At 29.6% G+C, this 15,939-nt stretch overlaps 1 protein-coding gene across 1 annotated transcript in view; it reads right to left on the bottom strand.

The window, feature by feature from the left end:
- The window catches only part of Ance-3 (angiotensin-converting enzyme Ance-3), a 308,103-nt gene that overhangs the window by 17,835 nt on the left and 274,329 nt on the right, over positions 1-15,939 (bottom strand). Inside the window, exon 10 of the mRNA XM_088243387.1 lies at positions 5,394-5,534. Coding sequence (XP_088099513.1) covers positions 5,394-5,534 — 141 coding nt within the window. The remainder of the gene's footprint in view (positions 1-5,393; positions 5,535-15,939) is intronic.

Below are 15,939 nucleotides of genomic sequence, written 5' to 3'. Positions count from 1 at the left end.
AAATTCAGTTTTTATTATTCATTTCTTGTGAAAGACCTAAAGGCACTATCAAAAATTATATTACCTTTCAAATGGTCCTTAATGTAAAAAAAACGAATAGTAAAATCTAATGAGTGTTAAATTGTTATTTTATTGCAATACAGCAATGCAGCAGTAAAGGCAGTTCTCAGTTAACTATGATTTCAGCCTTATTACGAGTCATTTTGATATAATTTATCACTAGTATTCCGGATCTAGATTGGCTTATTGAGGCGATGCGGTATCGAGTATTGCACCCCAGAGAATGTCAGTCACTAGCTAACTCCTACATAAACACGTAATATTGTATCGAAATATCGTCACCTTAATCTGCAAAACGCATATCTCCATTCGTAAATAATTTTTAAACTTTTTTATTTCCGTACGCCCTGTATTCGTCAAGGTCAAGCATTTCGAACGATTTGAGATTTCGTACACTTGGACACATCTGTTGGAATCTTAATGAAACATTAGGACAAGAGTCATTGTTAAAATTATAGGCACTTGCGTTTGCAATGAGAGCTATGTTTGACGTTTAACATGCGTCGATAAAGCAGGGTTGACATTTAATTTTGAGAGTCGACATTTAATTTTAACTTTAGAGTTGAATTAGACTTTAGAATGAGGTTTGTTTGAATTTATTTTAGAGTTGACATTTTATTTTGAGAGTTCCTTTAGTATGGCATATTATTTTTTTATCAAACATAGTTCATTTAGAACGTTTTGGAACACAACCGATGCTTAAGGCTTAAAAATAAACATTTTAATGTAATTAACCAATATAAATATTTCAAACAAATTATTGGTTTTGTTGTTGCGTTGTTTCTACGATTTGTCAGTTTGTTTTTAAATTATTAACCCTATAAAAACAAACACACATGTCATAAGTACTAATACAAATACAAAAAACACGATTGGCATATGAATAAAATTGATAAATAATTTTTGGACTTTAATCTAATTTTTAATAAAAGTGGAGATACACAATTTGTAGTTTAAACGATTTCTACATTTATAGTGCAGAGACGTACATCATAGTTAAATGAAACGATATCAAATAACACAATATAATATAATATATATTTAGTTTCTACGTACAAACTACAAACAAAGGAAAAGTTACATAAGTAAGGCGTTCCTTGTGCCTGTATTATACAATACGGAACACTTTCCCATTCTGATATCAATGCATATGTCCAATAACGGCGTGATATAATCAAATAATACTGAAGACCAGAAAAAAAATATAATTAACATGTGATTATTATAGGGCTTGTGAAGAAAGCTTTGTAGGCTGCCAAATAGTCACCTAATACAATTATTTAAAGCATTACGTAATTTAATAAATTCTAGGTATCTCATTCTATCTTAACGAAAAGAAGAACAATACATAATATGAAAAACTAAAAATATACTGTTCGTCATCAATTTTATTTTATTATATTTTATTCCATTTCATTTTATTTTATTTTATTTTATTTTATTTTATTTTATTTTATTTTATTTTATTTTATTTTATTTTATTTTATTTTATTTTATTTTATTTTATTTTATTTTACTTTATTTTATTTTATTTTATTTTATTTTATTTTATTTTATTTTATTTTATTTTATTTTATTTTATTTTATTTTATTTTATTTTATTTTATTTTATTTTATTTTATTTTATTTTATTTTATTTTATTTTATTTTATTTTATTTTATTTTATTTTATTTTATTTTATTTTATTTTATTTTATTTTATTTTATTTTATTTTATTTTATTTTGTTTTATTTTATTTGTTTTTTTTTTATTTTTTTTATTTCATTTTATTTTATTTTATTTTTTTTATTAGATAATTACATTTTCGATGCAATTCCACGTTCAAATTTATTAATTTTTTTATTTGTCTTTGATTACAGATCTTCACATTATAGACAGAATAATTTAATTTTCTGACTATTTCAGTATTACATTTGATATTTAAGTGGTTTTCAAAAAAAAATTGTACCAAATATTCCTAAGGCATTAAATAAATTTTAAAAGGGTGATAATTCTTCTGTAGTTGATTGTTTATGTACAATTACATTATTTAATAGCTTTTTTATTAAATTTAGTTAAGTGTTTTCGAATGTGGTTATTCCCTTGAAATTAAAAAAGACTAATGAAAAACTCATCAATATCAATTTTGTAGAATAGGACTACATAGATCATTATGAATAGATCAAACTTCCGTGTTATTGGCAAAATAATTATAATTGTAATGATTTTAAGTCAAATCCGGGTAAATAAATAAACCAAGGGCATTTTATTCTTCACTCCTTTCAAACCTTACAGACATTTTATTTAATCTGCTACAAAAACGGAATTTAAACTTTGCGGTCTTAAGACGAGAGTCTTAAAACAATCGATTACATTTAAAAAGAAGAAGAATCATCTAATATCTAATGTATCTAATGTAATTTTTATTGTATTGTAATTAATTATTTAAACTTTTCATTTATTGAATTGTAGGCAAACGCACAAACTAGTACACCATCTGGCTGACTAATCTCCGCTCGATTTCCTTTACATTTTTTTTACCTGCGAGTAGAAACTAAAGAAATAAAACGTAAAAAGAAAAGAATAATTAAGCATAGAATAATAATATACCAGAAGACGCACAGAATCAAGTTTGCCCCCTCCCCCTCCTGCATGATATTTCACCTGCGCGTATGCGTAAAATAGCCGCGTGAAGTTGCCAAACCGCGAACAATATATTATCATCACACAAATAAAAAATAATTTTGGGTTATGTTTTACACCAAAAAATATTTTTCTGACTAGACTATAAAAAAAACATGTATTTTTATTAGGCAAACTTTAAAAAAGACCATATAATAATAATTAAGTAATTAAGTAATATAAATACAGTTAAATACTACATATTTGCTTATTGATAAAAAGCCGGGTAAAATATTCGACTACCCTAGCAATACTAACAAAATGTCCCCATGTTTTATTCAACAATCTGACAGACAGTAAAATAATCTAATTCTTCAATAAAATTATTTGTGAATTCGCTAGTTACACATGAAATGTAATCTCACTCTATTCCCTTTAAATCCCAGCAGTATTTTGACACTTAAAAACGACACAACACGGCGTAATTAAATTGAAATCGGCAGTTGCGTACTAAGCGACGTCTCAGAAAAACTAATGGCCAAAACGTAAAACTACTCATTTATGAGTAGTTTAGTCGGCTTCAGTTTGATGTGCGTACGCGGTTTCTGGACTATTATAATTCACAATAATCATGTTTATAAGAATCCACTCATCCACATTTTACCGGGTCGTGTTGATTGGGACGGTACATATAAAATGGGCCAAACGTTACATGCCATCGGGATCCAAGAAAACACCATGCTTTTAGTTTTTGAAACTAATACCATTATATTTATTTGAAAGACTTAACATGATTTATATTGTTATTTTATCAAACATCATATTGTTTTTAAATGTATTTCATTAGTAATGTCATTCTCGAATTATTTTTTACTTTTCTCTATTTAGTTTTGAGCGAATATCATATATACGAAACCCGAATTAATTTACACAATGAATATTTTTTTAATGGTTATTGGTCGGATAATGCAACAAGATAGTTTGATCAGTAATATGTAAGTAATAATCTCCATAAATAAATCTAATTGAATAATAGTTTGCAATGTCAACATTCACTTTTCGTATAAAACTTTTTGCACCATTTCAACGAACAAAGAAACGCGGATATTTAACCAAACCCTGACCGTGACAATGAAATTTCATGACCACGAAATTATACCGAAATAAGTTGTACATTCTTTATATTTTTTATCGACATGTCCACCGACTGAAACGTAAAATAATCTCAATACAAAATTATTAAATTCAGAAATTGTATGATTCTGGTGTTTCGATCCAAAATTTTTGTAATAATTAATATTTTGACTTTTGTATTTAAACAAAAAAATATTTGGGACCCTTCAGCCGAACCACATTCTGGACGAAAAAAAGTTCAAAAGCGATTTTTGCGATACTTAATATAATTAATATTCATTTTTTACTAGCGGGAGACAACATCCTCGAATCTTGTCGTTATATTTTTCTTGGGAAACATTTTCATAACTTGATTTCTGGAGCATATTTTTATTATATCATTTTAAAACCAGTTTACTACATTACATGTCTGGAAATAATTATTGAAAGAAATCTACAATGGAGGTATACAAAGATCCAATGTCATTGTCATGTATTATTTTCACTTAGGAACATCTTGGACATTAGCACTCTCAGAACTGTGTATTTTGCTCTTTTCCAGTCAGTGACTATATATAGTAAAGTAGGCTGGGGAGGTTGCACGGCGTCTATCATGAACCCCCTAATAAATGTATAAGAAAAAATACTTAGGGTGATGCTTCGATGTCCCTCAACATTCCCATCTAAGACATTGTTTCAATCTATAAAGGTACAGGACATTAAACCTTTATTAAAATAAAAAAAAACACACATTTCTGGTCATGCGGTAACAAGAGGAGATCCCAGCAGAATGCTTGTACAAGGATTTCCTTGGCATTGATTTTTTTCGAGAAATTCCAATTTGTTGCCCCAACAGTATTCAATTTCTTGAATAAACATACTCGTATTAAGATATCTCCAAAACAAAAGCCATGTTCAGGAGAAGTGAATAAGTTTGCATTATGTCTAAGAGAACAGACAATAGTAAGAGACTGCTGCAAGACATTGCATAGATTTGTGTACTTTTAAGCTTGTTGTCCAAATGTTTATTTAAATGTGTGTAATAGTTTGTATTTTGAGTATACTTTAAATTATATTAATGCATGCATTCACTTTTCATTATGTTGTATCCCAACTCAACACAGGGCTCTTGGCCTTGTAGAGTGAGGGATAAGTTATTATTTTTTTGCAATATGAATCTTTGTTTAAAAAAAAAAATATATATATGTAATCCAGGGTCAGTTTGAATATTCCCAACTATATCATAACAATATCTCATACAAAATTTTACGCGCCAAGAGCTGTACGAATGCATGTCAAGATTCGTTATTATAATAATACACCTATTCATTTTTACAATAAATTTATTTTGATAACTAAGATTGCTAGTTTTATTTCGATGCATGTTTTATTACTATTTTATTTATTGATTTTATTAGTTTTATAATAATGTTACTGTTTAATTAGTTTTGCATTATAACGATGGATGTGGAATTATCATTAGCTGCAGAAAAAACAGTGTCGAAGGAAAATAAAGGAGAAACTATTATGTTATAGTGTACTCCGTGTTACACTGTTTCCCATCCGACTGGTCGGTAAAGCATAGGTTAGCAAATATGTATATATTATATTGTCTTACTTGAGAACTCTTCCCGCTTCAGGACTCCTGTAGATATCACACTTATGAAGCAACTTGTCAGGGTCTCCTTCAATAAACTGTCCTGATGCTTTGCACATGGCTCTGTGAATCTGGAACTGGAGGATAGTGCTCACGAAATACCTGAAACAATTAAAGACACTTTCAGCACTTTGCTCTATTTTGAAACATCGCTTTTCTTATAACAATATTTTTTGGAGATTTTGGAATAAAAAAACAAGGAAGGGACATTTACTGTAACGTTTTAATAAAAACGAATTGTTTTGAATCGACACATATTCATTTGAACACGTGTTTACAATTACCAATCAATTAAAGCATTATAATGATGTTGCGATAAAGTGCCGTGTTTTTCGAAGTTTAGTGTATTAACGTTTAGCGGATAGGAGGTTTTATTTTTAAAATTCGTATCTATATGTCGAAAAAACTCAGTGACTTGAGCTCGTGACGCCGTAGGCGGTGTACTTGCGAAGAAAATCTTAAAACTGTAACAAAAACATTGCAATAATAATACAAAACAGATATTTTAGGCTTAGTTTGAACAAAAAAAACCACTGAAATTGTAAAATTTCATTGGTTTTTATTTTTATTTACATAGTATTAATTATGTTCATGTTATTATCATATCAAAATTTTGAATCCGTCAACTATTATTATTATTATTATTATGGATAACTTATATAGCGCCATTTTCGTCATAAAATACCTCAAGAGCGTTTTACAAAGTGACTATACTATAAATATCCCTCTCCTCTACTCCTCCATTCTATTTCCTCATCCCTTTACCTTCATATTGTTTTCTTATAATATACATTATTTTTTCTTTTTACTGTGTAACACGTTCTCTTATTATATTTTCGTGAAAAACATTAACTGGACGTATGAAATATTTTTTATATTTTATTTCAACAAGTGTTGTAAAACAAATTAAATAAAAAAAAGGAGAAAAACTATATCTGAATTATGCGTATTTTATTTTATACAAATAGTTTTCTAAAGATATCTGTCTTATAAGACTTATAAATCGAAACGAGTTTGATAATGCCTTGATATGATAAACCGTGTCACGGATTGTGTATTTTTTTTATGTATAAAAAATAAATAAACATATTTATACTTTTATTTGGGTATAGTGGTATTAACATATATAATATATACATACACATTTATAAACTACTTTTGTACTTTATAACAATAAAGTTTGTCATTTATGTTTTATTATATAAAATTACTTTATATATACACGTATTTAAGTGAAAGTATATGATCAAATGAATATAGATCTAGTAACCTCGGGAGGTTTTTCAACAAATATTTGACTTTTTTTTTCAATTTTTCATTCCATGTAAAGTTTAGTGCGCCTACAGGGCGGCCCTTCTCTTGTATTTCATGGGTGGGAGAGACTAGTACATTACATAGTAGTTCTAGATGATAATTTATTTTTCTAATGTTATGTATTATAAAAAATTGTTTTAATTTCTTTATAATAATGTTTTTTTTCTTCATTTTCATTGTACTAATTTTATTTATTTATAAAAATTGTAAAAACGCATATGAATAAAAATTAAGATAGATAAAAAAATGTAAGTAATATTTTATTTATAGGCTCAAAATATTAATATTTTAAAAAAAATTGTAGCTGTTGTGTGTTTTTTTTATATTGTTTACCTTTTCACGCTTTTTAATTTGTAAAAAAACTGTAAGTAATTATTTATTTTTCAATGCTATCATTTACTTATAAAGTCATCATTTGACTTAACTTACCTGTATGTACGAGTATATTAAAGAATTTTTCAATTTTTATGTAAAAAAAACTGAGTGCCGTTAATTTGGATAAATTGTAATAAAATAACGGTTATTATTGACGTTAACAAACGTATAAATAACAAAGAATATAGAGGTGATTTACGATGATTTGACGACGTGAATTATTTATTAATTTTATTTACTCCATAAATGTGATATAATTATATATGGCAATCCAAGTTACGTATATTTAAAAAATACGATAAATGCGGTTAGTTACAAATCGATATGACCATGTATTCATAGTTATACCCATCGTAAGATACCTAACTTATTAAGAGATCTTATGAAATATTTTGATACCTAAATTGGGAAAGTTGTTAAATCCATTTCAGGTCGAAAGTTCATTAAAAACAGATCCAATAAAAGTAGAGAAAAGTTCGTGGGTATCTTCTTTGTAACAATGTAACTCCTGGTATTATGTATGTAGTTTTATGACTGCCCTGTAAAGTTAGTAAATTTCCTAATTAAGGTGTCACGAAAGCACTCTCCAAATACCCGATAACTATTTTAAAGACCTAGGGTCATCCTATTGATTTCACTCATTGTAGTCATTATTCCCATTCCAAGCCTAAAGGTACATAGGACACTGCATCAGTACACTGATCGCAGCGTATTTCGATCATTTTTGTGAGGTGAAGAAAAGATGATCAGTTCAGTTCAGTGCCGAAATTCGGCGTTTACTATAGTAAGTAATACAATATTTGAAGTTCTGTTTGCTAAATAGTTCAAAGGGTACAATTCAGAAAAATTAGGTCTAATATAATCATATAAAATTAAATTATAAGATGTGAGACACTGTCTATCCTCACTAGATGTAGTAAATTTATGCATAAAATAATTAAGGGGATGAATAAAATAAAAACGATAATAAAATTTAACCAACAATGTCATACATATGAAACAAGGGATAAAAAAAGATAAGATTACTAATGAGGAGAAAAACAGAAGCTCAAAACTCATTGTACAGGGGATTAAAGCTGTACAATGAGTTACCTGAAGGAATAAAGGAGATTGAAAAGATTGAAATATTTAAAATTAATTTGAAAAATTTTTAGAAATTTTGATTTAAAAAAAATAATGTTATAAAGAGTTTATATAAGGTCTTAAGATGTTATGAACTAACTTAATAAAGCATAAATAAATAAAATTCCTGTTCTGTGGTAGGTAGCATTGAACTCTTTTGATATAATACAGCATATTTAGTCTAAGTAATGCTATAATGTATATGATTAAAATATGGAAATCTTATAAAATATGCATAATTATTTCAAAATATGAAGATCTTAATAAAATTATGGAATTGAAAAAAACCTGCAAAGCGTATAAAACTGAAATAAAAACTCTAAGAATGTATGAACTGATAGAAAAATAGCAAAATCTGGTGAAATAACGTATGAAATTAGTCTTACGGCACAGGTGCCAGTCTATGTACTATAAAATATTTAGGTGTAAAAACACCGTTTTGGGTTATTTCATGCCAACCATATCGGGAATCAAACCCGAGACCTCTTGTATGGTAGGCAAACGCGCTGACTACTACACCACGAGGCCCACTTCACATATAGAAATGGATATTTTATCTGACCGGACACTGCAAAATAAATTATATTTTTTTTGAAGTGAGGAAGTAAGTACAAACCTTAATAAAAAATGTAATTAATTATTGAACAGTGTAATTTGTACTTCTTATATCATGACTTGTCAAAGATTGATCCGACAATTAATAAAATGCCGGCTTAATCGATAACGAATAAACAAGTTTTATAAATCTCGCCTCTAATACGAGTATATCGCCAGCGCCGCACAGTGTTTCGTTTGATCCAAGCTAGATGCTAGATATAAATTTATTTAACACTTGATATACATGAACATAAAGGGGCGGGCATATTACTTTATGGCGATTTCTTCCTACCTACCCAAACTGTTCAGTTTGAGAAAATTACAAGTACATTGACATATTCTGAGGAATTATACTGAATCTTAAATGTTTATACAAAATTATAAACCGAAATTAACTAAAAAAAATATTAAGACCATACTATGAAAAGAGAAGAGGAAATGGGAAGGAAAGAAGGAGAAAGAAACAACTCAAATATTTTGATAGTTACATTTCAATCTTGGTTTAAATTTAAACAAAAATTAGTGGGTAGATTATTCCACAATCGAGCAGCTACAACCGACAAGATATTCAATTTGAAATTCTTGAACAATGACGACATGGAGGTATTTCCAGGTAATTGGCGTGATGCAGTCATGCTTGATTTGCATAACTAATATATCGTAGACTAATGGGTGCAAAAGTTTTTTTTTTTTTTTTTTACAATTTGCTGTCGTTCTTTTATTGTCGCACTACGATCAATGTTGTGTTGTGAGTTTTAAATGTTTGTTTTTGGTTTAAAAAAAACGGAAGCTTCTTTGAGAAGGTATGTACTATATTTTTCTCGTGGTAAATTAAAATTATTTTACTTGTTCCAATAAAAAAATATGCATTAATTTGATAAAATTACAGTCAGTGAAAAAAGAAAATAACATCTCTTTTATTTTAAAATATAAAACAACTAATGCTTAACTTAATTCGCTTAAGGCATTTTTTAGCAACTGATTGTATAATATTTTTATTTTTCAGATACTTAGTACCTACACGATTTTCATTCAAGAGATTTTTTTAACATTTAAGGGTTTTAGGGAGTGTATCATAGTGTTATTAATAAATTTATGTTAAAAAATCCAATACGTCATACTTAAAACACATACTTTTACGTAGATTTTAATTTAATAGATATATTTTTTAACTTTATTTATAAATACAAAGAGTTTTAAAAGTAAAATACAAATTAATAACATTCCCAGGAATTACAGCAACTCAATTAGGGATATAAATAATATTAAATTAATTCAAAAAACACATATTGAGAACAACAAAGAAACAAGGCAAGTTTAGTATCTTTATAACTAAATATACCACAACAATATATAAGCCAAAAACCTTTTCTTACACAAGCAGAATAAATATATATAATAAAAAACGCTTTTAAGAATAAAGAAAGTAGCGAATCTACTAAGGAAGATAAGGTCGTTAATATCACATGCCACGCAGACGATGCAGTTATAGTGGTGATGAGAACATATCCATCTCAGTTAGTAAACATCTGGATGCCCAAGAAATGTCGTATGGTACAATGAATACATATATATTATTAGATAAGTTTTCTTTTCATGTAATATTTTACTCAATTTTTTAAGGGCAGGATGAAATATATCTCACGAGTGGGTTGCGAGAATTTTTTTTTTGCATTTAGGTTGTATGAATTGGAACACTGTGCGCCTGGTCCAATGGTGTAAACAACTTTTGTTTGTATTGGTATAAATTGAACCGGTGTAGTGGTGTAACGGTGTAAGTAGGTATTTACTTCTTCAACAAGTTGTTACCGAAGACACTTCCTTTGTGAAGAAGGAAGTTAGTATGAACTGTCACCAAGAAATATTTAGTGCAGAAAGTTATTTGATTGATGATTTTGATTAGCAAAGCAACATTTTAAAACAATTATTTACTTTATGTAATATCCCGATTAAAAAAATAATACATTTATTAATTAATTTTATTTTATTGACTTTTAACATACTCTGTGAAAAAACTCCTTCGAGTAGTGTGGTAACCTGAGATGAGGAAATGACCGCCTGATAATCACTGTCTCCTTATTGAAATTATATGTGTGTCTTGATTGGTGATCTATGTAATTAGATTTTTTTTTAAATATGAGGGTGGCATTTTTTATTTACGTTGCTTAATATGTACAAGGTTTAAAATTCATAAAAGTGGATTTTTACGCTTATAAATTTCTATTTTACCTTTCAGTGAAGGGATCAGAAGTGATATTTAATAGTGAACCAATCAGAAACTTCTCTAGCATTTGCTGCAGGGAAAAAGAAACCACTTAAAACTCTTCAGAAGAAGCCGGCCTGTTGATAGTCATTGTTAGACCTTCCGTTCCACTAGAAGAGTGTTTAGCATTTTGAGTCCTATTTTGGTTTAATTTACCAATGTACTGCACTAACTTGACCATGTAAGATACTACTTCTTGTGTGAGATATTTATGAAGAATCACCGATCCTATGTCGCATAGGTGATCTAATTAGATTACATCTAATATATGTCTCCGGGTACTCAATATTTTGTCATTTTCGGAGATCCCGGTGGATAAAATATTTCCTTTAAAATTTTCTGATTTTCATAATTTGTGGTAAAATTTACAGTTCTCGCCGAGATATTAATTATGTTAGTGCAATTTACAACGCGCCGCGCCGGTTACATCACAGGAACGGGAAAGTAAAATATAGAGACGCACTTTAAAGTGACACAATCAAAAACAATCCATGCCCGTGAACTTGCCCCGACTCACTAGAAAATCTGTGTTGAGTCGGGGAATTTTAATTTCCATTCCCATTTGAACAAACCAATGTGAAAAAAGGTTAACAAATGGAGGACAAACATGGATGGAGAAAATTTTAGAGAAGGAAATATGGAAGTCCAGGCATTTACAGGGTTGATGACCTGACATTGGCTGATTTAAGTGGCCACTGTGTAACATTTATCATTCTGCCTACGTTAAAACATCCACTGTTTTCGGGTGTTGCCTAATAGGTGGATTGGTTCGGCCGGATAAATTTCACTCACGTGAAAAGGTTTCAGCTCTTTCAATTCACAAAAGTCAACAGATGGAAGAGTTGAGGAAATTTGGATGTTTAAATATAGGCAGAATAGTGAATTTTAGACAGTGCGTTAAGTGGCTGGTTATTCAGCCAGTGACAGGTCATAATCCCTGTAAATGCCTAGACTTCTTTTTGCAATAAATTAAGATATATTGACTTGTTTTAGCTGTGTTAGTCTGGACGATTCTCTGCGTAGAAGCAAGAGCTAACCATTCCTCAATCGAGGCAGATAAATATATCGAATATAATAAAATATGGTACATTTAATATTTTTATAATTAAAATTATTTCCTGATGTAGATTGAATATGAAACAATCGAATCAATATATAAGAACCTGCTGACAAGTTGTATGCGTACAATCCAGCAGGAATTTTATTTTAAATTTTGTATGTATTTATTTAACTTTTTGTACATAATGTTAATTGTACATTGGCGGGCTTTTTGCCAAATAGCAATTTCTTCGAACCAACCAATTAAAAAAAAGTTTTATTTTTATAATTTAAGTTAAAACATATTCAATAGAAAATAAGATTTTTAAAAAAGCTAAAGATACATAAAAATAAAAATAAATGTATTTGCGTATAAATGAATTTAAATGAATACTTTTACTTAATTTTAAAAAAGTAAATAGAGGAAAAAGGAAAGAAGGAGAGATTAAGGAAGAGAAAGGAGATGTTTCTTCGGACGTGATTTAAACAGAGGTACTGTAGAATAATAAAAATCATAATCATCTCCCATCCAACATCCAACAATAAAAAATAAAAATGTAAATAGGGGCTAGATTTCTTATCGTCCATGCGCTCTGTAGCTGCAAGACGTTCTGTTATCTAGCTCATATATATCATATTTGTAATATATCATAATTGGAGACAAGGAACTAGAATCCCAACCGTCCATGCGCTCTGTAGCTGCAAGACGTGTTGGGATATTTATTTTTTGTACAGCACCCTCGAGGTGATTTTCACAAAAATGGCGCTAAATAAATTATCCAAACATTTTCCAAACATTATAAAAATTATCTTTGATGGTGGATGGGAGATGATTCCACCGTCAAGCGGCATGGACACTATATGAGTTAGAGAAGAAAGAGAAATTGTGGATGGGTATTTTTTTATTAATTTTTAAAAAAAAAATTATTCCATTTGATTGGATCCACTCTGCAGTGGCTTGGAGAATTTCGTTATTAGAGTTTTTTAGGCGTTCCCATAGGCTCCAGGCTTTTTGGCGAAGCAGGGCAGCGAAGGTGTTTATTCGTCCAGCTGTAAACATTTCAGAGGCACTGCAGTACCTAGGCAATCCGAATAATTGTCTGTATGAGTTGTTATACGCGATCCTTAATTTATTCCACGCTCCTCGCGTATAGTTGTTCCAAAGTTCCGCTGTATACATGGACGTAAAATACGAAGTAAATATGATTTTCTTCACTTCGTTACGGCATTAAAAATAAGCGTCTCGCTAGCATAGAGGCCCTGACATTGATGGCTCTTCTCTGTCTCTCTATGTCCTGATCGTCTTTACAATTATCAGTCAGTATGTGCCCTAGATATTTGACTTTTGCAGTTACCGTTAAACGGTTGTTGTCTAGGAATACAGGTGGTGATGGGTGCACGAACTCAGAAAGTGACGTCTTGTGTTTAAATATAAGTACGGCAGATTTTTTTGCATTGTATATCATTAGTATTAAGAGAGTGCTTTGAGAATTAGAACGAAGAGGTTAACCATGAGCTGATAAGCGTTGACATTTTTCACATAGGTATATAGGAGCGTTAGGACTATGAAGTACATTGAACAGAAGTGAGAGGGAGTGGTAGTCTCTTCGCTGTCTAATGTAAACATATTAATAAAATAATATTTATTGTTGCTTACCCATGCGACTGCTCAAATTTGTACCAGTAAATAGTGAATACATGTTAGTAGTTGTGTAGTTAAATAAACTTGTCGAAATTCTGCCATCTGACATATTGCATGTGATTTCTTATTTCTGGACCAATACTAATGTCCACTGATGCAAGTCACGTAGCGATGCGGAAGTAAATGAATAATCTCTATACATTTTGTTACGCGATGGAGTAAGGAAAGTGTTGTAGAAAAATGCACCAAGCGAAGTCATTAACTGCCCAGGTAAGTGCAACCTGCGCACGTATGAAGTGCATATCTGGACGTCGATATTATGCATCTTCTCATATACGGAAGGTGTTCTACTTGCCGCGAGTAACTGCATCAATGTGCAGGTGAAATTGGACGCATTCCCTCGAAGTTGCATTACGCAACATTCTGTTTAAGAGAGTTCAATTATGGCTTTCAACTAGCGGCCTTGGGTGAAATCTGATGAAATCGTGGGCAATAAAAATTTGAAGCATCAACCTACATCATCACATTACATACGTAAAAACCCGGCTTTCCAGATCAGTTTGAATATAAATTGGGTCAAGCTCATCCATACAACTTTGGATGCAAGTTCATTTTTAGCATGAATATATTATTTGTACATCCTTTTTAATTTCAACCAAAAAGTCACAATGTTATTTATAATTTAATTTAAAGTTTACTGTCAAATTTTTGTAATCGCATCATTCAATGCCGGTCGTATTCGGTGACGTAATAATATGACAAGTAGCATCTTTACGTGTAATAAATATAGAAAATTTTTCGTCTTCAAAATACATAACAACAAGTATCCGACAAGTATCGGCACGGCTGACGGTGCCACGACAGAAGAACTACTATGGAAATAGAACAATGGGGAGTGTAGTACCAAAACTGTATCATTTAATACCAGCTGAAAATAGTGAGAACAAAACCTAAATTTGTTTAAAAAAATAGTTTAAAAAAAATTGAAAACAGCAAGTGAAACTTAGGTGTGCACATAAATATATTTTTTTCTTCATTTATTATTAAACTATGTACTAACCTTTTATAAATAAACAAAAAAAAGTAAAGTAACCCGCAGACAAGCTTCGGCTTTGCGGCAGCAAAAATACAATTATGTATGTTTCTGATTAGTTGAAATAAATAAAACTTTTAAAAAAAAACAAGCGAATAACGTTTTTAGTATGGCGAGGAATAATGAAAGATATTTTTTATGTATCTGATTGTCAAATCATGAGAATAAAATAATGAGGAAGTTCAGTGGTTTAAAAAAACTATTATTTTATTTGGATAGACTATCAAATTAAGCGAAAAAAAAACTTTTGTGAATCGTATTACCATCAATGTGAATTTATAAACTTTTTGGAAATTTTGAAAATCCTTACTAAAATTATTGAATTTTTCTGATATTTAAATGTAGAACCCAGCATAATTCTAAAAACTATTGACCGTAGTTATGCAGAAAGCAGCCAGTCCACAATTTGAAAAAATGATAAATTGATGTTATCGGATGCAGTAAGGTAGATTCTATGTTTTGATGAAAATAACCAGACCGCTTTAATACAAAAAACTATATAAATCACCTTCTGAAAATGGTGTCGATCACAAAAACGGTATTTCTCAATTTGCTGAAAACACTCATAGCGATAGAAAAATCTTTAGGTTCATTAAAAATTACTAAAACTGCTTAAATGAATAATGAAATTCTTATTTGTAATGTATATAACTCATGTTTTCATTGTTTATCATTTGTCAAAGTCAAAAACATTCCGACTGTTTTGTAGATTTGATCATTAACTCTTTTCACAAAGGTGCCATTACCTCAGTTTTTCTTTTTTCTATGGCTGGCTGTTTTCTGCATAACTACTTTCAATTTATTTCCGCTTAACGTAAAAAACATGGCTACCTTAGAAATCGAACAAAATAACAAGGCATCAACTGATTGGTAATTGTAAACACGAGGTAATTGTTTATAAACTTGTTGCGTTTTAAAGTACCTAGTTATTTTTTTTCATACATTTTCGAGAAACTTTGCCTCGCAATTAAATTCTTTAATTTTTACCACGAGTAAGAAAACATTTTTCATGCTTAATTTTCCTTAGCCCTGGATTTCTTCATTATAAATAAATTAATTATAA

The sequence above is a fragment of the Micrasema longulum genome, unplaced genomic scaffold (assembly GCF_059751315.1).
Source record: "Micrasema longulum isolate JH-2025_06_02 unplaced genomic scaffold, ASM5975131v1 h1tg000210l, whole genome shotgun sequence".
NCBI classification, from domain to species: domain Eukaryota; kingdom Metazoa; phylum Arthropoda; class Insecta; order Trichoptera; family Brachycentridae; genus Micrasema; species Micrasema longulum.
This window is presented reverse-complemented; position numbering and strand designations above follow the sequence as displayed.